We start from the raw sequence: 23,641 nt of genomic DNA, 5'->3' as shown, positions 1-23,641 counted from the left end.
AGAAAGAAAGAAAGAAAAAGAAAAGAAAATAAGAAAAGAAAAAGAAGTAAAAAAGGGGGGGAGGGGGAAGGCTATTATTAATGTCTGTTTCCATCTTGCAGTGGTCTGCCAACCATTCCACTCTATTATCCAGCTTTGCTTTTTAACCCAAACTTTTTATAGTATTACTAAATAATGCAGAGTAGGCCCAACAATCAATACATATTTGCAATGATTCTTACGAATTGTTACAAGAAATCTATACAGGAAAGCTTTTCCAAGTACCTTTTATAGCAGGTAAAAATGTGGATCTGGCATGCTTAATGTTCACTACAATTTTCTGATCTACAACTCACTAAAGCAATACACCAGAATTTACATGAAAGCCTGTTTATATCTTTTGCTGAATATTAACAGCAGCCTAGCTCAATGTGACATCATTTTGAAGCGCTATTTTATTTCCAGCATGCAATTTTTCTTAAAATTTCATAATTTCATAATTATTTTCTTAAAATTTCATTTTAAGAAATACGTTTTAAGAAAAACACCAACCTGTAAGAGTAATTAAAGGGCACTATAATGTGCTATATTTAACTATGCTTAGTTCTTTTTTCAACAGTTCTCTGATACATGTGTACGAGCGATGATGAGTCTGCTGAAATGAGTAACATGAGTTGCAGCTTCATTCTGATTTACTACCGTCGATAGCCGAAGTCCTAAGGATTTACTGGAGGTAGAATTTTACACATGGAAAACTTGCCCTTTATGTGGAGATGAAGGCAAACAATACATGAAAAAAATCACCATGAACTGCCAATAAGACTTTTTAGGCCTTTTACACTGCATGGCAGGGTTTTTTTCTCATTTGGTTTTTTTTTAACATTTTGGAAATGTGGACAAATCACATTTTCTCACATTCTAAGCAGAATTCAGGTACAATCCAAAAGAACATCAGAGACAGACTTTCAAGCTATCCAATTGACAAAATCAGCCCATTCTGATAAGCCATGCACCCTTATGACTATAAAAGTAAAAGCTCACATAAGGAATAAGGACAATCTAGTGTAGTACATGGGAATTAAGAAGAAAGAGATCCAATTCTTCCTCAGAACGAAGACTTTTCTGAATGGCATTAATTTCACCATTAGAAATGCCCTGTATTTAGTTCCTCAACTGATAACAATGTTTCTCTGCCTTAAAAGCTAGATACAACTTCACTGATGGCTGAAGCACTCACTGGAATTGCAGGAAGAAAGTCAAAAGAATGGAGTGCACAGGATGGGTCACTGGATTTGGAAAAAATTTTTGGCTTAGTACTAGAAAATTGTGTCCTATCTGCCAACAGGGAAAAACATTCCCTTGCACATTACAGAATCAGTATACGTTGTCTTCAACTCTGTAGTTTTGTTTCATCACTACAGAGTAATTGAGAATTACAGAGTAGAGAAAAGCACAAAGAAGTTATCATTCTTAACACAGTTTTAGTAAACATTTACTGAAGAAATAAAAATTTGGAATACCTTTTATGAAGCCTGCTAGTATTTATTCATTATAAATGCACCCAAATAGTACAATATTTATAAAAGCAATAGATAGCATTCTCATTTATTAATTGCATTTTAGGAACAAGGAACTGTCGTGGTCAGTCAGTGTAATTTCTGCCCCAGTGAAATCTACCTCGTTTTTAAAGTCCAGTGTTTGCCACAGAACCTGATCGTGTTCTTTAGGAAAGTATCTCATCCTGAATGCAAATATTTCTAATGACAGATAAGTGACTTTTCATAAAATGTTTCAATAATGACTTTTTAAGCACTAAAATCCATTCTTTGTGTCTGAAACTTTGGAGCTTCAACATCCATTTAATCCTCTGATACTTTGCTAGAAAGAGGTGCCCATTGTTATCAGATTTTCACTCTGAATTTAAAGTAGTTTTCAATCAGATTGCCCTTTATTATAACTTTAATATATCTTTGATAAAATAAATAGGGAAAGGACCTAGACTTTTCCATAATACCAGTCTTTTCAACTTTCTAGTGGCTCTTCTCTAAACCTTTTACAAATTTTAACATCATTCTTTAAGTGTGACCACAGGACACAGAGCCCTGTTTCAGCATCAAACAAGACTGCTGACCAGACAAGCAAAGCAATCTGAGAAGCCAAACACACCCTCTAGCCATGACCCTCTCTTTGGGCTCAACCCCAGTTCACTGAATCCTAAGACTTTTCCAGAGACCCTGCTTTCTGATGCTCCTACAGGTCTTTTACAACTGTAACAATTCTATGAAAATATTTATTTACCTTCTCATAAGTTCATAACTTTATGTTAAATTACTCTGAAACCAAAATATTTCTGCAGGTAACATAGCAAGTTATTTAGGTCTGTCAAGAGCAATATCTACCATTATTCAGCATTTCTTAAAATTTAAAGCATACTGCAAAAAACTACATATACTTTAGCTCACATTACATATTATGTTGGTTTTACAGGACATATTTTTTTCTATGTACCCATACAGATTGGAATTCTTAATAACCCCATCTTAATAAAAGGATCTTACAGTACTTATCCCCTTATTTCCAGTGCAGCCACTGCCATGTGGACAGGTCTGTCACTACACACACCAACTTTTACTGGTTTTGAACACATTTGAGAAATCATATCAAAAATTTTAAGGAGCTGAAGTTGATCACTAGAGCTGGGTCATCTAGGTCCTAAAAAAGTTAAATTCAAACCATCAGACTGCTTAAATTAACTAGTACAGAAGTGCAGACATCACATACAGTCAAATAAGCTTTCTAGCATAAATGTTTTAAGCAGACTAGAAAAATTACCTTTTTACCTGTCCTCTCTAAATATTGAGTCATGACTTATAATAGATCAATACCAATTTTCAAATTCTTTTTTCTTACCACATTTTAAAATGTCATCTTACTGTTATTAATGAAGCTACTGATAGATTTTTAGGTTTTTTTTTTCCTTTCCTTTTTTTTATTTTTTCCTTTTAGCCTCAGATTATAGCTCCTAGCATCTGGTTACAACCACTTAGATTTTTCTGGATATTACCTTCTAGGCAATATGAACATTGCCTTCATTTTTATTTTAGCTTTTGGAAATTGTTCCTAAACTCTTCCAAGCTATAATTGATACTTCTGAATTCAAACCTTTTCTCCTTTTTGATAGAGCTCATATTTGCTGTCTCTTACAATGACAAGTATGTTGGACTGAGCTTGTATCCACCACTGCAAGCATGACCACTGAATAATGGTAAACAAGCATTCATTTCCAAATCTATAAACAATTTATCTTTCAAGATGCCATTGAATATATAATTTCCTTATACTTGGCTTAACAATATTTTAATTGAGGTGCCCAGTCTCTAAAATTTTAAGAGATTTTAAGGAAGTTCTGCTATGGAAGCATGAAGCATACATTCAGTAGAAATCAGAATGATCATATTCTCTAATATGATGGGTGATCTGCAGAACCCATGTAGGAGATCTTTCTGTTTGTTATGTCTTAAAGCATTGCCCTCACATGCACTGACATCCTATCAATAACACAAAGCTACAGAACTATGTAACTCCACGTACCAAGGCAAACAGCAGACATAAGATCATAGAATCACCTCTGCTTTCACATTTAAAAATAAATCTTTTTACATAAAATGCATTTAAACCCAGTCTTGCTGTTCATGCTTTCTATTCCTTGGACTTTTGCTGTTGGCTATAACAGAACAAGGATCAGGCCCTTCACTGTGTGTTCACAGAGAGTCTATTGACGTAAGTTTCTATTATTTCACAGCAGTTTCACAGAACAGGAATTTTTGAAAATTAAAAATAACAGTGAAAACTGAGGGTAGTTGAAAAATATTCAGGTGACCCTCAAAGTGGCTACACAGAGTAGGCACTGTCTTTGAAATTCCTTGATGGTCAATGAAGGTCACAGGAGTCTGATCTGAAATATTGCTTCAGCAGAAATTCTTTGAACCTATAGCACATTTAACTTTAGATTGTTTTTCCAAAAAAAAATCTAATTACAAAGACTTAAGAATGCACGTGGATAATGCAAATTTTCAAACAAAATAAGACTCTAATTAATGCCAGAAGTTTAATTTTTCAGTTCCTGACAAGTACTGGCTCTGAAAGTCACACTATGTTCCCTTAGTGCTAAAAAAAGACATAAAATATTAAAATAACAAAACAGCTCTACTATTTATATAAATTCCTGAGTTGTCACAGTTCACATTATCAGTTGACAGCAACTTGTATCATGCAGAACACAGTTGTTGGATTCTGAGAGGCTCCACCTCTCAGAGATGGAACTTTCCTTACCAGAGAAGCCAAGGAGACCAGAGGCAGCCCAGATAACAAAGAATTCATCATCATCTGCCCTTTGAGGTTGTGCCTCTACTGACAGTTGGCAAATTTTCTGAATCAAAGTTTTTGATGGCTTGGTTTGTGCTGCACTAAAATAAATTCCTAAATAAGCAAAATATTTTGTGCTTGGTTTTTTTGGTTTGCTTTTTTTTTCCAAGACACTTGAAGATGTTATCTTTGTACTGCATGGTTGAAGATGATCTTCTGCTGATTGCTTCTTTTTCCATGTCAATAGTAACCAGCTTCATTTCATGTGTGATGTAGAGTATGGTATGGGGTATATATTCATTATTTTTTCATATGTATTACACCCTTGTAAAGAATCAATATTTAAATAAAATGTGGATGCTGATACATCTATATCAAGTGGTCATCAGTTTTTAGAACTCTAAAGAAATTTTTCCACACTTAGCTTTGATTTCTGTCTTATCCCATGTCAAAACTATCAATAAATATTACAAGAAGTACACTTATCCAAGTGTTTAACTGAATTTTTTCCCAACAAAATGAAAAGATCTCCTTTTGCTCCACAGTGTCAGAAAAGATCTCAGAATATTCTGAATAAGGTAGCAAATATAAAAACCAGCAACAGACCACAAAATGCACATTCATATATGCTGAAATACACAAAAACATGCAACAAAAATTACAAATTTCAGATAGTCCTAATTTATAATGAAATTAAAAATAAGCCATATGGTAAACACTGACAGCCTTTAAATCTGCAATGCAGCTAGAAAAGGCCATTCTGCTACACCCATATATATATTTTGCATTATTTTACATGTACAGTAGCGTGATACTAAACCTTGTTTTCATATAACACCATTAGTGCTTTATATAGAATATCAAGTTCTTTGTGTATTATCATGAAAAACATTTTAAATGGTATCATAAGAATTGGATATACTATGTCTTCATTTCTGTTTGCATTGTATTTTCCAGCTACTGGTTTCAGAAAATTGCCATTAGTTTTGTTCTTCTCTTCATGAAGAGCATACAGTAATTTGCAAAATCAAGCAAGGATGAAAATGTGATTGAAATATAGGAATTTTTCTAATGAAATATTATTATTGCATTATAAATTATTGATAGAATGATTCTGGAACTCTCTTCTGATGTGCTCATCCTTTTGAGGGAAAATTTCCATAAGAGATACAGCTATTGCTAGAGCGTGTTTGGCTTCAGATCCACATTTTGCAACAGTTTTATTAAATTATGGTCAATATAATGGATTTTTAAGGCCTATTCCCAAGTCCATGCCCATGAAAACACTGCATTCAACTGCAGAATTGCCTAATTGAGAAATACAATTTACCCCTTTGCCTTAGGTACTTTCACAGTACAAGAGAGGTTTTACATATTTATATTGAACAGATACTTGAAAGTATTGCCACATTACCATTACATCTTAGCAATGTTATGCTTGCACCATCTTCACTTACATAGCAGAAAATGTTACCTTGAATTACTGTTTTAATGAGAAGTATGCTTCACTGAATGCACTCTGAGTTTCTCTTTCCGCTGAAACCAATGAGCAGGTGTGCTAAATGATTTCTATCAGGCTCAAACAGGCAAAAAAAGCTCCTTGAAAATGTTAGTAGACATCGTATCTATTTGTTAAGCTGAACATGATGCCAAACGTTGGCACAAAGCTTGAGAAGAGACCTTCTGACCTCAGAAAACAGAGCAGAAGTGCTTTTCCCTTAATTCAATCACAGAAGAAAGAACTTACTGAGAAATTTTAATACTAAAATTCTAAGCAGCAAGAAAACTTTCCTTTACTTCAAACAAGTACATAAGGCATTTTATGTTGAACATTTTAAAAAATTGGTGGAACAAAAGCCATTTTTTTTTAACACGAGAATGTCATCTTAGTACTTACCTGTCAATATCCGGAACCCAAAGGATCATAAAAGAGGCAGTCCATTAAAAATAAATGTGAAGCACAACAATCTACTAAAATAATGAAATTAACAAATATTGAAGTCTACTTCAAAAAATTTCTCTTGGCTTTCAGTTGTTTCTCCCTACCTGGCCCATCCCAGTCTTGAGTCTCCACAGCAAGCTGCCCTGGTTTCTCTGACCTTGCATCACCATCAGATTCTGCTGCCTCCTGGATGCCTTCTTCACTGCCTGAAAAACCATCAAAAAATACAGTATTGACATATTCCAATAGTGACTTTAAAGCAAAGCTCCTGTAATATCCAAACTGCTTATATGCCTAAGTGAAAACATATGCATGTCTATAAACAAAGAGAAAATGAAAAAAATATTACATGTAAACATTTGTGAGTTCCCACTAACTCAAAGAAGCCCTGAGTATCCAGTACTTCCAGTTCTGTGGAGAGAAAATCTTGGAAAACAGTGTTTACTCCATATGGTTAAAAAACAGAGTCACAATTCTGTAAAACAAAGCACATAAAGTCACTGAGTCTGTAAGTACTAAGGAGAGAAAGAAATCAGCTCATGAGCCCCCAGGAACATTTGCTTTCAGTTATGGATTTTCTAGTTTTTTGAATTGACACCAGAATGTTTCTTATGTGCTGCAAATAAATGGCACTCAGAACAAAAACATGGTCCACTAAACATTTTGCTTTTTCACAAAACTAGTGAAAAGCTAATCCATGGTATTTCACCATTTAAGGAATTTGCCCTTAAAATCATAATGTACCAGGAGGTTCCTAAAGTACTTTTCTCCCTATCAAGCTTTATTTAAAGAAATGCTTCATTTCTGATGAATTTTTGGATTTTCACCATCCAGAAGTACCTGAAAATGTCTGTTTGCCTTCTGTTACTATTCTTAACCAGGTCACATACAGGGCACACAGAAAATGATGATAAGGTTAAATTTTTAGAGATGGCCATTCAATTTTTATTTGAAAAACTGCTTGTTGAAAGGGAAGTTATTTCAGGTAAAAAAATACACTAGGCAAGCTCTATGTGAAAATACTTTGAAATAAGCACTATGAAAACTACATTGAAGATGACAGTATTAACACAAAACACTTTGGCCATAGTAACACGTTAAGTGACATCACTAAAGGCTTTTCCAGGTTTGGAATTTACTCATTTGTAGATTTATTCGGATTTTTTTTTTTTTAACACTAACCTCTCCAAGAAACTCATGCATAAGAAGACACTAAGAAGAATTGAAAGAAAAAAAAATCTACAAAATTAACTACTTCAGTCAAATAGGACTGATTATGATTTAATTATATTATTATATTTGAAAAAACTTGAAGGACACTTTTTAAAAAATGATCTCCCAGAAAAAAGTGATAGCAGTAGAAAAACAAATACTGTGTATTTTACAAACTGAAAAATCAGACCCTTTGTTCATTTAACAACAGGAGACTAAGAAGGAGCAAAAAGCACAGCAATTAAGGAGTAACATGTAATTTTTTCCCCACTCACGATAACAAAAGCTTTAATTAGCAACATAGGTAAAGAAATGTGATTACAAGAAACTATGCCAGATCCCCATACGTTATCACTGGAACTATATTTATACTGGATAAGATTGTGACCCAGAGCTTTCAAGTACATGATTATATACAAACACTATAAAGTATTAACTTCATGTGCACATGTAAAGTCTCATAATAACACATTCTTCCTTGCATTCATAAAACACAGTTTTTCAAATATGAAGTCTAAGAGCCTGATAAACTACTACTCACACAAACACAATACTATAATCACTCCAGAGTCTGATTACAAAACTACAGTTCAGTGAACTTGTGGTACTAAAAACATAGTCCAGAATATTCTTATGCACTTGTAATATGTAAAAAAAAAACTTGAATACAACATAAATATCAAGTATCATTTTTGTGTCAAATTGACTGTGTAATGGCAGCCAGGCATTTGAAGTTCACATGCTTCAGTTCAATCTGAAGTTATCTTTCAGAAGAAAGTCCTAAAGATACTCATGTGCTGAAAAGGCTACCAAGTTTCCGCTAAGCAGTTTTAGCAATTATTTGTTTTTAAGCAACTAGCCTATTTTGAATTAGCATTTGTATAGTTACTTTGTAGTAATCAGACCTATGCTTTCTTTGGGTGGACTGAAGAACCTATTTGACAAATTTACCTTCATTTTTCCATATTCTCTATTTTCTACATTTTCTATAGCAACTTAAAGCAGCTATTTTGTCCTCAGTGGAGACAAAAAAATTTTCCTAAGTTGAGACCTGACATGATCAATGCCAGTTTTCTTGAAAATGTTGGAAAGCAATTCACAGCAATGACAATTGTAGTTTTCTAAGTCAAGATGTATAACCAACACAGACAGTTCTTAGAATGTTCTTTGTAGAGAATGCAAATGGTTTTCTTCCACTGTATATAACAGAGTTGTATGTACTAAATCAGGACAATAACAGCAAAATCTAGAAATAGTAATTCTTTCAGACAGAAAAGAAGCACAGATAATTGGACAATTGAACCTCCAAAATACTATGTTTTTCCAGGTTACAATATATGCCAACCTGGCGTTAGCTTGCAAATTTCAGCATTCTTCCAGCCAGTGCAACTAACCAGAGCATAAACAAATGAAACTACTAGCATTAAAAGAGGAAAGAGGGAAAAGATTGGGCTGAAAAGCAAAAGGACAGAACGACAGCTAAGGTACAAAACGTACAGTACACAGTTATTAAGTATCTGGGAGATGAGGAAAAATCTGAAGATGTATGTTAGTAGACTACGTAAATTTCCATTAACTTGCTCTTTCAGTGTTTCATGAAGTACAGTGTTACATGGTTTTCACAGTCAGGTTTTAATGACTTGATGCATGTCTTGTGCAAATAGAGTAGATTAAATGTGTAGAATTTACATTAAGGAAAACTTTGCTTTGCATCTAGAAGTATTCTCAACTATTTTCATTGATTTTTTTCTATTATTCCCAACTGCCAAATGCATGCATCACACACCTGAAATATCACCACACTGATTTCTCCTGTTCTCCCAAGCTACTCCAATCTGCTAGTGAAACCAAGAAATGGTACATTACTGTCAATTTCCGAATCCATCAGGGAGTGAAGTCTATCCCAGGCTCAGCTGAGCATCAATGTCAGATTGAAATGTGCAACCAAGACAATCCATTTGGTGCTGGAGACACTGAAACTTTAAAAACCCAAAAGGAGGCTTAGCAGAAGAGTTGATAACAAAGCTTTTTTCGTTCCCCATACTTAAAGCTATTTTAGCAGCTAACATTTGTTTAGCACACAAAGGAGTTTATTTCCTTTCAGAATTTATTTTCTTTCCATTGTTTACTCTTTCTGTTCAGTTACTGACTACTTTTCAGTCTCTCAACAAGACTGTTTTTTATATTTATTTTCCAACTGATTACATTTTTCTTCAATTTACAGGTATAGACATTTAAATGGATCCAGGAAATTAATTATTTATTTCTTCCAAGTCAAATCAAATCCTTTTTGCCTATATATGCTACCCATGTGCTACTAACTTGTTGATTCCTTTCTAATCCCATTATTTTGGGTTTTCTCACACTTTTTCTTTACTTTGCTGCCCAATTATACTTTGTAGTTAAGTTAAAGGATAAGTAACTTTTCCCCGTCAACATCAAAGAGTGGTGCAAGTACTCTAAAATGAACCAAAACCTGCTTCTGTTTAAGCACGTTTAAGCAGTTGCTTCTTAGCAACCAAGCCTGGTAAGTGAATTTTGTCCTTTAAATGACAATTGCATGAAAAAATACTTTTGTGAGTAAGCACACATGATACCATAAATTATGTTCAGTCATTAGTCAGGTAAATCTACTGGAATTTCCACTACTTCTCTATACTTGGTATTTAAGTTACACTTTTGGCAGAATTCATCACCTCTAACCTTAGATGCCTGAAAGTTAAGCTAGTCCAGACTACTTATGTAGACACTCCCCTAGGCAGGGAAGAAAGAAACCTCCTGAGTGATTTATCCTATTCTAGGATGCCTGAGATATAAGACTCCTCTTGGTGTCTGAGAGAGCTGAAATGAATCATCCTCTTAAACACACAGCTTAGACTAGGAACCTATCTTTAGTCAGCTAAAGTTGGGGGAAACAAATCTCTGACTTATGCTGAAATGCTGAATACACAAAATACTGCTTAACTAAGAGGAAAAAAAAATCTTATTCAAATAACTTCAATATGTAATGTGGATAGAATTTTCATCTTAACTTTCATCTTGACAGCATTCAAAAACAGTTCAAGTTTTTTTAATGTGGTTTAAATAGCCTAATGTTTATCCAATAGATAATTCATTGTAATTCAAGGTGGTAAAGTTGGTCAGGAAATCTGAAGACTGTAAAAGAGACATATTACCAGAAGCATAAGAGAGAGAACTCCAACTTCTCTGACAACACTGACAAGTAGGAAAAGAGAGACTTGAATATTAACAAGTAATTTCACTTTAATCTTTTTAACAAATTAAAGACTTCCCAATTTGTACTTAATCAGCTTGTACCACAAGTAGTTGTGGTATTTTATAGAAGCACATGGGTTAGCAGTTCTTCTCAATCCTGCTGTTTTAATCCATGTTGCTCCTATCAGTACTAGGCTCTTACAGAAAGTCTCATACAATATAACTATTGAACTTTCTTGACTAGGAAGGTTATAGCAGCTGCTAGGCACTCTATAATGTATTTTGCAATCAGCTAAATCAACAAAGTATTTTTAACAATGAACAGTTCAGAACTGACAGATCTACTTTCTTGTTCACAACTGCTTATCATGGCATAGATATCACATATGTTTACCAGGTGCTTCCTATAGTTAGGATACCTTCACAGGAACCGCTCACAAAAGATAAGGTCATAAAAGAGATGAAAAACGTGCAAGCTGCATACACTCATGGTTTTATCATCAGACAAAATAGCTTTGGGTGAAGGACTGTACCAGTCACAAAAAGCAGAAAGCAGCTTCTATTAGAGTCAGAGAACAATAAAAGTTTGAAATTCAGTTTGTTTTCCCTCTTTCTGGCAGCAAAAAATGTAAACTCAAATTGTTAATATCCTCATGCAGCTGTTCAGAGTGAAACATCACTTCTCAATTATAATAAATCAGTACAGGAATAAATTGCTGCAAAGCCTGTAGCATTCTGTATTGCCAAAAGAGAAAAGAGATGCAATGCAAAGATGCAAAGACTTGGGGAGTCGCTCACTGTAGACCTTCATTTGGCAAGGACATAACCTCATGGATGGTGACAGACCAGTGTGACTGGCTGTGAAAGGGGAGGGTGCCTGGTCTTTTCTGCCACAGTCCACAGCAGCAGTAATTCTAGATCCAACCAAACAAGGATTCTGAGACTACACATACGAACTAGATGCCAGAGCTTCAGAAACTATAGATCAGCAATCAAAAACTGCCCTTTGTTATTTGCTTTATCTCAATGCCTGCAACCAGTAACAGAGCTTACACACACTGATAATCCTGCTCTTGAATCCTAAGAAACACGCTGTAAGCTGAGGATTGTTGCCAGGAACCTCTCTTCAAAAGCCATACTCACTAACTTTGAAATAAACCATATACAACTTGTAATACAAATACTTAATTCATTCAATGTAGCATACTTTTTAGCAGCACATACTATTCTTAAGCATACCAATAACATCTAATAGGCCTTAACTAACCTTCTTGTGGATTGTCTCTTTTTAAAGTATTCTATGTGTATATTTAACTGTAATTTAGTAGCAATACAGGTTTCTTCAGATATAAATCATTCTGGGTATAAAATAATGCAAATAAAATATTTAAGTTTTTGGAATGGCAATAGAACTCTGAGAATAAAGGTACTAGAATATATGGCAGGGATGTTTCCACACTTTTTCATATTTGCCAAACGATATGAGGACAAGATAAACTACTACAGAGGGTACAGAGCAATGCAAATGGGTTTACTCTACAAACCTTGCAAGGACAGAGAGACAGAGAGACAGAGAGACAGAGGAAGAGATCTGGCCCTATCACTACCAGACAGTTATCAATTAATCTGATATATATAAGAAATAATTTCAGTGAAGCCCATAAAAATCAACCGAGACATGCTACTCAACAAATACAGAAAGTATGAGCAAACTCAGGCCCTCAGATGATTGATTTGGTAACGTACCAGAAAGAAACCAGCACTTGAACAAGTTAATCTACTGCATTTTATTTCAGATTATATTAATCACCTCAATACTTTGCTTCTTTGCAAGCCATTATTGTTTTCTGTCATGCTGATTAACAATCATAATTTCTCCTGGGATAAACCTCATTTGAAATAACTGTATGTTTCCATTTGCCCTAAGCACTCTTAGAATTATTTGTCCAGAAAGTCTCAGAAACAATGCATTGTCTCTTTCCCTAATTTTTAGGATCAGTCTGTGAATATTCAAGTGTTGGCAAGTGCCCACATATGTGCTAGCCATTAGCTCTCCAAAAGTGTTATGAAACTATTTTGGTTCCTATTAAAATCACCACTTTGTTTAATAAAATGACATCTTGACACATTATATTTCAGCACAGTGGTCGTGTTAAAAAGCAGTGTCAATTATTTCCGACCATTTCAGCTACAGCACTTTTCTCCAGGGATAAGACACTGCTGTGCAGCACATTCATCTAGACTGAGTCTGGCCTTCCTCTTCTCTACATGTTTGATATGTTCTCATTATCGCCACTGTTTGCTTTTGAAGTCCTTTCAAGACAAGGATCACTCATTCAAATGTATTTCCTGCAGAACAGTGAAAGTATTCTCTAAATTGTATTCCTGACTTTCTTTTTATTAATGGATTTTAAATATATATATGTATATATGTGTACACACACAGACACACACACACACACACACATATATATATGTATGTATATATATATTCCAATTTTTAGGGAGAAACTCTGAAGACCCGTACTACAAATGAGCATCATTCAGATATACTGGCTACTTGAGAGCTTCTATCAATTTTTTATAAAAGAAAAAAAAAAGTCTAGCATCTTTTCAATCTTCCCCCATTAAAACTTCAAATACAAGAACTCTATTAGACATACGCAAGTACTAGGCTGGGGTTCAAACTACATAGCTCTAAGCATGAGGTTAGAAAAGCAGCAGAAGCACATTTTAAAAGATATTGACATGCCACAAATAAAGACTGTTGCTAAATAAAATTTTCAAAAATTATTTCAATGGAAATCACCAATCCATGAGATTCTAAACCAGCCTGAAGCAGAACAGAGAAATTGCTTCAGAGAATTCTTACAAATTTTGAATTCTAAGTTTGAAGGCTCTTCTGCACATTCATATTTCAATTTAATTATATAACAATTCTGTTTCATCCCTACTGCAGAAATATTCAATCTCCTGTAAGAATTCTTCATCCAATCACGAACACCTCATTTTATACTTTGCAGCTGAAATCATTATCATAGACAAATCCAGTTTTTATGTGACTTCCACGCATGGCTACATAAACAGTAGCAAAAGGTACCTGTTCCTATACAGTGAAATCTTAATTTACTTTGTTGAAAACAACTGGATGTTTTTATTTGACATAACCAAACTTTCAGATGGTTCAATATCAAAAGCAACCCATTCCCTATCACTACAGGTGTGTTCTTACATGCATGTTGTATTACACATGATTTCAAAACCAGTCTAGGCTTCTGTGAGTCAAACCCCCAAAAAATACTAAGCAGTCAAAAATTCATGCTTCTTCTTCTCTATCCAGCAATAATATTTGTCTTATCAATATTTATCCAATGATGACATAAGTGTGGCACTTGCTTTATTTATTTTTACTGATCCTTTCAGAGTTAAATTACTGCAAATATACCCCTATAGTACACAACCTGTGAGTAAGTCTGCTTTTTAGGCCTGGGTTGGTAAGAATTTTTTCAGCCATATCTTAGAACTCTGCAAACATATGCAGAATTTTTGTGTCACCAAATAAGACAAGAAAGAGACAAAATGGACCTTCATTATAAACAAAATTAGAAAGAGATGCAGAGTACACCTGAACTAAGAACATGTGGTGAAATTTGTCATTTATGCATCCCATGTTTTAAAGAAGATTATCCCTATTAATTTGCAATTCATATTCTGTCAAATTTGACCTCAAATTTAAGTCATTCCAAGTTCAAGTTTTGTGACTTTCTAGAAAGAGGACATTACACTACTTGTTGTAACCAAATAATCCCTTCATGAATTATATCCCTAGCTGAAATAGAATTCAGAATTTCATTGTTCTTGAGAAAACCAAAATGTGCTGACTGAAAAGGCTCGAGTTGCTTTGATAAACTGCTTAAAGTTGAGTAAGCTGTTTAAGTGTTCCTTGCATTTTTTAATTCTGTACAGTTAAAATAATGTTTCTATTTGGATCTATGTATTTATTTCTTGAAAAATAGATTTTTAGTTTCTTTTTGAGATATAATTTTCTGCTTGATGACCAATTATTCAATGTCCTGATTAGAAGAAGGGTCTGCTTGTTTAACTTAGGTCAAATTTTCATCCAGCTAAAGTTGATGTTAATACTTACATAGGTTTAAGCAGGACTGAAAATATGGCCTGACAGGTTTAAACATTGGTTAGCAGTAAATAAAAAAATTACAGAACAGAAAATCTTGTACTTTTTGTTTTGGAAGCCCTTACATGCTCTCTAGTGAATGGTGGGGGAAAAAAAAAAAGATCACTTCAGCCTTTTCAGATAGCTCTTTTCCATTCTAGAAAGAAAACAGGTGGTCCTCTGAGCTCCAGTAGCAGGAAAGAATGAGAAACCATAAGAGGTAAAGCACAAAGCAAATGCTGATGTTCAGATGAAAAAGATTCCCTTTCACTCTGCTAGAATCCAATCTAATTCTGACTTAGCCTTGTTCAAAGGCTGTTATCAGAGAAGCCCCTTCCTTTCTTTGTCCATATTCAGCATCTGATAAAAAGTACAGATCAGAATCATAGAATCATTAAGGTTGGAAGGGACCTTTAAGATCATCAGGTCCAGCTGTCACCACCCAGCACTGACCCTGTAAAACCCCTAAACCCCATCACCCAGAGCCAGATCCAGGCACCTTTTGAACACCTCCAGGGATGGTGACTCCACCATCTCCCTGGGCAACCCATTCCAGTGCCTCACCATGCTAATGCCTAACAGTGAAAAATGCTTTTCTAACATCTAATCTTAATCTGAATCTCCCCTGTCTCAGTTTATGACCATTTTATCTCGTCCTCTCACTGCAGGCATGGCAGAAGAGACTGAAGCTCATCTCACTACAGCCTCCTGTCAGGTACTTGTAGAGAGTGAAGAGATCCCCTGGCCTCATCTTCTAAAGTTGTTTCAGCTGAATGTGATACAGATAAATGTAAGAGAACCCTTACTCTGGGGAATATGAGAATCCAACAGTGTCACAAACATGCAGACAAATCAGTAAGATGTAACTATTGCATTCTTGGAAGTAGCGCTGTGAGTTCTTAAGCATATTCTAGTTATCCTAGGAGATGAAAATAGATACATGCCCTCTCCTGTCTCTGATTAACAGAAAGAATGAATGTATCCTTCATTTATTCAGAAAGTCTACATAAATAAAATGCAATGAATTAAAATAATCTAAAAAATTTAAAGGAATGCGAGCTGCAGCAGAGCAGAAGTATTGCCAGGGAAAGATAATGTCAGGCTCAGGGAGGGGGGTGTCTGGTGCCAAGCAAAGCCGAGGGCTGTGCAATCACCTCTATCAGTGCTCTATCAGTGTCTACACTCCAGCCAAATCCAGAGAAAACAAGGAGTCAAAGATTCAGGTCAATAAGCTTATAGGCGATTTGCACAAACTGCTCCTGCAGCAAGGTAAAAAACAAAGTCATATTGGCTTTTCTTTTCTATTCCTTCTCTTTGAACTCCTTGGTCCAAACACACCCTCGAAATGTCAGTGTTATATGCAAGAATTTAAAGAGCTGAGCTTCTTAATCCCGTTAAGAAATAAGAACAAAGTTGCCTGTAAAGATCTCCTTATTGAGCTCAAAGTGATTATGGTATAGCTGCCTCCTGCTGATCCTATAGCAAAAGTGGTAGAAATTTGTCATGAAATCCATTACTGAAAAAGAAAAAAAAATATTGATTAAAATGTTCCTGGTTAAAAAAAAAATGGGGAGTAAATAAAGAAAAGAAAGCATAAATCTCCTGTTGGATCCAGAAGCAGAAAATAGCAGGCACATTGTTAGTCACTACATGTGGAACATGGAAGAAGGAAGGAATTTTTACACAGTTGCACACAGGCATACACACAGACAAAAGGCATACTCCAGAGGAAAAAAGGACACATGGAAATAATTTTCATGGTGTTATTATAGATGGTAGCATGATAGCTTTGCACATGAAGTATGAAGGGATAGATTAATACAGAGATGAACTTAGCTTTGTATGCTTTCTTGTATAAGAACTTACACTGCAGCTGTTTCTCTGAATCACAAGCCTGCCTGCACAATCAGGTCACGTGGTTTAGCATAAAACATTCCAGTCCCAAGCTGGTCAGGCAGGCTAGTAACAACATACATGAGCATGGTTATGTGTACATGAACAGAAAACTTAGTTCAGGTTTGGAACTCATCCCTTCCTGCCCAAGGATATGAGAATATAGAACCAGGTATACACTCAGTATCCAGGCCAGATATTCCCTGTGTTTCCTACTTGCTGACTTAGAACTGTATGAGTTTCAGACTGCACTGGATTCCCCTGATTTTCCTCTTTCCCCGCAAATAAAGACATCCAATGTATCAGGATCCCAAACCACTCAACCAGCTGCAAACACACATAGCAGTGTGTGCTACAGACCAAAAAATCATTGCATCCTGAAACAATCACTCTCCATCCCACCTCATGTATCCTGCCTATCACCCTATGTCACCACCTGAAGCACAGTTAACACTGGGGAGCAGAATCATTTGCTTTCCCATCTGCCACCAGGAGTTTTAAGGCCACTGAATCTCCTTCCACTGAGGGCTGGTGCCAATGTTGCCTAGTGCTGAAGTAACCATGGAAAACCCATAACATGGGGAACAAGAGCAATAGTCATACTACAAGCAATGGACAGGAGAATTTGACTCAACTGTCTTGGCCAGCAACAAGAAATGAACCTACCCTCTTTCACTAATTATCAGATACAGACATTCCTTCATTTGCCTCCTTCTTCTGGAAACAGTCCAACATTTGCTCTTTTGATTATAAACCTCTATTTTCTTCTCTATTGCCTCTTTCCTTCTGTGAACACAGCTACTTAGCTGTCTACTAATCTCAAATGATCTCTTTTATTGCTTAAGAAAATTTTCCTTTGAAAGTTAAACCCTCATTGAACACTTCTGCTACGAAGGTCACAAGGATTAGTTTAGCCAGTTACCACCACTATCAAGTCACCAAGGCTCCTATTCTCCTTCCTGTTCACAGAGAGTAAAAGATGACACCATATGAGCATAGCAAACTTTTTTAAGTAACAGAGAAGAACTTCATTTTTATTTTTCCTGAGAGTATCTAGTCAGGAGGACAGCAATCAGAGACTAGAAAATCAGCTATAATCTACTTCACCTCACAAATAATCTTGATTTAGAACTTTTATTCTCACCCCATCACCTTCAACTTGGCCTTTGTATCGTTCTGTTAGTTTTCCCCTCCTTCTATCTTTCCTTCTACAATTATTAGCCATATCGCACTTCTCACCTCTTTTAACATCAGCTTATTTTCTTATTCCAACCTACAGCAGACAAAATTTAATCTTTATGTCCAATCTCCTAGCTTCCAAATCCAGCCTATCCCTGTTCTGCATGGGAGAGAAGCTACTTTCTCCTTACACAGACTGTTGAAATATTGATATTTAAGTAATAAATTTTCTACATCTGAATTTAATCTGATTAATTCTTAATCTGATATAGAATCTGCTTCCAGATGCCCACAGTTTAAAAAAATATTCAGCAAGGGAGATTCCAGGCTAATAAAGTCTTTGTATGGACAGCATCATCAGATACTCTCTTTATTAGTAGTACAGCAATTTTTAGTAACTAAACAGAAACAGCATTTTTAAAGGCTGTTTTCAAACTGACAAAATGTAATGCACTATCATCAAGGCTACCCTCTACAAAGTTTTTTGTTTCTACTTCAAACACAGAGATTAGTACAGATTTGTAGTAGAACACCACTATCCTGTTTCCAAAATATTTTCTCCTAATCTCACTGTCAAAACTGCAAACTAATCAAACTTAACTGCCATCAATTATGAAGATCTTCATCCAAAAGGTTAAAAAAACCCAGAGTTGGAAGCTTAAAGCAATCCCTGACAAACAGTAGGTTGGTAATTTCAATTTTAGCTTTGAATATTTACATGCTTAAACTGTTGTTCACTTCTTCACATTTGAGTGTAAATGAAGACCACATAGGAATAAATATCCACATGCAGCAAAGTTAATTTTGTGGTACTGCAGAAGTGTGGGAGAGAAAGAATTTTCCAGATTCCTTGTCATAAAAGCCACTAGCAAGTAAAAGGAGAAGGAAAAAGTAATAGCGGAGAGTCAAAATTTTGAAAACAGAGAAGTTGTAAAATGACATGTAGCTCAATCAAGGTGATTCATTTGTTTCATACTTTGCAGAGGCTTTCACCTTCACCTCCTAATTCTGGCAACTATTCTGCTGAAGCTATCTCACAAACCCAAATACGATGGGCAAAGCACGGCTTTATAAAAGTTCCTGTTTGCAATTTAGACAGTAAGGGACTGCTCTCTCTTATAATACCATCAGGCACAGTTTGACAGGAAAATCTCTTCAAGAAGCCAAAGTTACCAAGATGTGAACCTCTAAGTCCTCTATTCTCATTCCTCAAAATGAATTGCGACTTCAGTAATTTTTGCCTTCAGTCCTAGTTTGTACAGCAAAAAGCCCCTGGTTTTAGGTGGTACTTGAATTTACAGAGCTGGGTAAGTATAAAAAACATACCATGGATGAAGCCTCACAAACACCTCCTCCCCAACAGCTGTGTCACTTGTTCCCCATGCCTCTTGATCCTTGCAGGAAGCCCCGCTACTCATTTGTCCTCTTGCTCTGGGTCAGCTGGGAAGAAACCCCAGGGGAGGGAAATAGGGAGACAGGACAGATAAAATTTATATCCAAGAAAACACCTTTAAATTCTAAAACCATTAATGGTCCATGTTAGCAAGGGCAGAATTCAGAGATAGCATAATGGATTCCCATGCCAGTTCTGACATATTTCTGGGGAAAGGAAACCTTGCATGAGAAAACACTGATCTACACTTACTTTTCCCTTATTTGGAAATATTTGTCACTTACAGGCTGCCAATACTATCAAAGAGCAGAAGAAAAATCAAAAATCAGACCCTCAAAACAGAAATTAGATTGCCTTTATTTGTTCTCTAACCTATTTGGTACACATCTCATTTTCATTTTTTTTCATTCTCATAATGATTTTTCATTCACGATGTTTAAGAATATTTCTATGAAAAAAAGAAAACCTTATTTCTCATACTATCTTTTAATTTCAATACTGAAGCACTACAAAGAAAAACAAAAGGCTAGGAATTCTTAACAGATTCATGAAAAAAAAAACCCAAGAATTAGTCTAATTTTTAGTATTTACTATATAATAGAGTCACAAACCCTTCCACTAAGAAAAGAACACAAAAGAAATTTATTTGCTTTCCAGATTAGTTTTGTCTTCTTAGGGTTTATCTTCAGAAAAACATAGGCAGCCTCATGCTAATGACACTTAAGATGTGACCCTGAAGAAGTAGGACATTCAACAGAAGTTGAGACATGAATAAAAACCCAGCACATTTCCAGTCTCCCATTCCATCCTCTTCCAAGGAGATTTCCAATTTGCTTCAAAGTGGGACTTTTTGTCACAATGCCTCAGCTGGAGGTACATTAGAAATTTTATGTGCCCCTTGATCCTTAGAAATCTTCTTTTCAGCTCTTCTTCTGCAGCAGTTGCACTGAAGAAACTTAAGATTCTTTTATAACTACAACACACAAATTGCTGGGAAGTTAGAAGGCATTTAGCCTGAAGAATAAGCAGATATCCTTAACAGAACATATAATCAAGATTCAGATTTAAATGTATTCCCATTTGATTCCTGATCTTCTTTAATACATTGATTCAGTGATTTCCCTGAAAGAGGTGTTTATTTAAAGGGAAGATCCAAGACAAACTGAAATTCAGTGTAAATTTGCAATCCTGACTGCTGTTTTTAAAAAAAAAATTTTTTTCTTGATTTCACCTAAAACCATATTATTTTCCAGTGGTGGGTCTTGGAAATGCAGTAAAAAGTAGAGAGAAGTAACTAAATCAAACTGGTATGATGTGAACTAATAGTGGGACATAGTATTCCACTGCTGACAGGAGGAATTCAAGAGACACTAGCGTAACAATTATGCAAATAGTGGTTTAAATATTTATTTAGTACTGTCAGTAACAGGAGGAGGACTTTTTTCCAGCTAAGGAAAATGGTGTCTGAAAGGCATGTGAACCAGTGAACACAAAGTAATTCTGGTATTTGTTCACATTGCAGTTGAAATAGTAATAAATTCTTCCTGTTTGTAAAGAATCCTTTCATAACCTGGTCTCTCCTCACGGTAAGATTTGTAGCAGCTGAATTCCAAACTATCGATTAGAATGTTTTGATCTCTTAGGGTAACTTACTAAGTATTAAGAACCTGTAGAAGCTCCATAGGGGATATATAGAAAATGCATAGTAATGCCTTTGCCACTGATGCCTGAAGACTCTCTCGGAAGGATTGATATTCTGCAGAACACTTGACTTGTCAAACGGATTTATTCAACGTTGTCCAAGGCAAATGAAAGTAATACAAAACCAGAAGCAATCACGTTATCCTGAGAAAATGTATGTCAATATCCAGGAAAGAACAGAAAGACAGAGAAACCAACAACATCCAAATGCCTGAGGGATTTGTGGACTAACAGAAGAAAACCACCACAACAACTTCAGCTATTTGATAGGCATCCTTACCTGCAGAAGACAAACAATAAAGCAATCAAGTAGATATCTGGCAGGAAGAAGGTTAATTCTATGTTCCAAATAACAATAGTGTGTTTTTCTGCCAGCTGACTGGGAAGTAGCACAACCTTGCAGACTGAACTGGTAAGAATGAATTGGTGTGTCTTATGCTAAAATACCTCAATCTCCAATAATTCGCAAGTAACAAGTGCACCAAAAAGGTATTTGCAACTTCAAAAGTTATCCTTTCACAAAGCACTAGTTTTCTACTGTGCATAATAAATTCTATAATAAGCTCTATTTTAATCCTAGAATCTACAGACACAATCTGCTTTCCTAGCAATGCTTCCTAGGCAAAAAAGCAGTGAACAGACATGCTGCATTGCTAGCTTCAGATCTGATAATAATTGACTTCTGGGGCCTGTTCTCTACAGTTAAATATGTAGAAAATAACACTTGTAGCAAAACACTAAGGCAAGATGATTCATGTCCCTGAAAAGTGTCCCTCAACATACTTAAATATTTATTCCTTACCAGACCTAATTTCCCAAGTGACTCTTTTTCCTATTTTTAAGGTAGCATTAATAGGGCTTTTTGTATGTTTTAAACCAAGAAATCTCTTTGACCAATTGGATAAAGCTTGGCCAGTATTCTCTCAATAGGTTGGCTACAATGATTACCTTTATTACAAAAGTATTCCACTTCTTCACAGCTCAGATTTTCAGGCTCAAACTCTGCAGAAAAGCTTTCCTCCAACGGAAAGTCTTCTTTTGAGACAGTATCATTTTCCTCAGACAGGCACTCTTCTTCTTCATCCTCAGCAGCATCTTCAAGGGGCCCTTAAAAAAGAATCAGGGACACTGTGGCAAAACCATCTAACAGGACAATGTGAAACAAAACCTTAGTGAGCTTTTAACTGGCATTCTTCAGCTAATTTTTCCTTTCACAGCTGTGTTCAGCACTTATTAGAATTGGAAAAATAACATTTTATGGAAATTGAAATTGAAAGTGACTTTTCCTGATTACTTCAGAATATGCAAAGTGTCATTAATAATATGTATTAATAGTACTCACACATGGGGGTTTTTCATTATTCATTGGGATCTACTATTAAACACAGACAGTTTTAACAGCTGAAATCAAAGCTGTATTTGTAAAATGACATAAACAGTGAAGAGCTTTCTCTTGTTTGTTAGTGATTGTTTTTGATGCTGAATTACAGTACTTAAAATGTTCTTTTACAAGCTTTGTTCATCAAATTACAAGTACAGACAACAGTGAAATACTACAAAGGTTTTGACAGCAGAAACTTCAGCTTATTCTGCTATTTTGCTTCAACCAGCCCCTAATGGTATCCATGATCATTCACGCCAGACTAACAGATTCCCAGTCAATGGACAGGACTCAAGAGACTATTTATTCATTTCACAGAGGCCAAACAAATGTCATGGTAAACTGCCAGCCCAGGGCTACAAAAACATCAACAAATTACAGAAACGGGGCATGAGTTTGAATTTGAAATGGTAGTCTGAGGTCTTTTCTCCTAGTTACCTAGAGATACTACTACAGATCCTCTCAAAGAGACAGCACCAGACAGATTATTACACATTAGGTTACCAATTAGAATATACTCAAAAATTAAAATCTTTCTTATATACACACACTTCAAAATCATTGGTTAACAGGAACTATTTGCTAAAGACTCTCTTTTGCAGGATGTAGAATTTCACCTAGATTTAAATAGAGATTTGAAAGAACAATTTGAACATATTTTAATTTAACGAAGATTTTATTAAATGTCAGTATGTTTCAAAATCCATCTTAAGACTGGATTTCAAAAAAGAGATTTCATTATACATGGTTGAGGCTTGAAAAAAATTACGTATTTCACTCTCCAATGAAAGCGCAGCCTCATTTATAATTGACTGAGTACTTCTTCTTCAAAATGAAAGCAGGCTAGCTAATGAAAAAAATGCGATTTGTATTTATATGATTGTTTTATGGCATTAAATACACTATTTCTATATAATCTATCATGCTGAGATACAATACATAAATGATTCTGTTGTGTTCATTGAAAAGGAAGGAATAAATTTTTAAAGAAATCAAATATTGACTACTCTCTAATTTTATGTAATTTATTATGAACCAGTGACTACCTACATTTATTAAAACAGAAAAATTCACTTTAGACTAGGTTGTGTAATTCTTGCTTCAGAGAAATATGATGGTTACTTTTTATTGAAATTGATTGAGATTCCCAACTGGGATTCCATAAATTAATAGAGCTTACTATCTTTCATGGAAATATGACTCTCT

The 23,641-nt window shown here is 35.1% G+C and overlaps 1 protein-coding gene across 2 annotated transcripts in view; it reads right to left on the bottom strand.

Moving 5' to 3' along the window:
- The window catches only part of ZFPM2 (zinc finger protein, FOG family member 2), a 308,818-nt gene that overhangs the window by 229,430 nt on the left and 55,747 nt on the right, over positions 1 to 23,641 (bottom strand). The window contains exons 2-3 of one of the 2 annotated variants that reach the window (XM_054271098.1): positions 22,003 to 22,161; positions 6,391 to 6,492 (exon numbers count right to left, since the gene is read on the bottom strand). In XM_054271098.1, coding sequence (XP_054127073.1) covers positions 6,391 to 6,492; positions 22,003 to 22,161 — 261 coding nt within the window. The remainder of the gene's footprint in view (positions 1 to 6,390; positions 6,493 to 22,002; positions 22,162 to 23,641) is intronic. The other variant, XM_054271181.1, reaches the window with a different exon arrangement.

The sequence above is a fragment of the Melozone crissalis genome, unplaced genomic scaffold (genome assembly GCF_028551555.1).
Source record: "Melozone crissalis strain CALT ecotype California unplaced genomic scaffold, PUWL_Pcris_2 ptg000002l_1, whole genome shotgun sequence".
Lineage (NCBI taxonomy): Eukaryota > Metazoa > Chordata > Aves > Passeriformes > Passerellidae > Melozone > Melozone crissalis.
The sequence above is the reverse complement of the archived record's forward strand: the minus strand, read 5'-3'. Positions and strand labels throughout refer to the sequence as shown.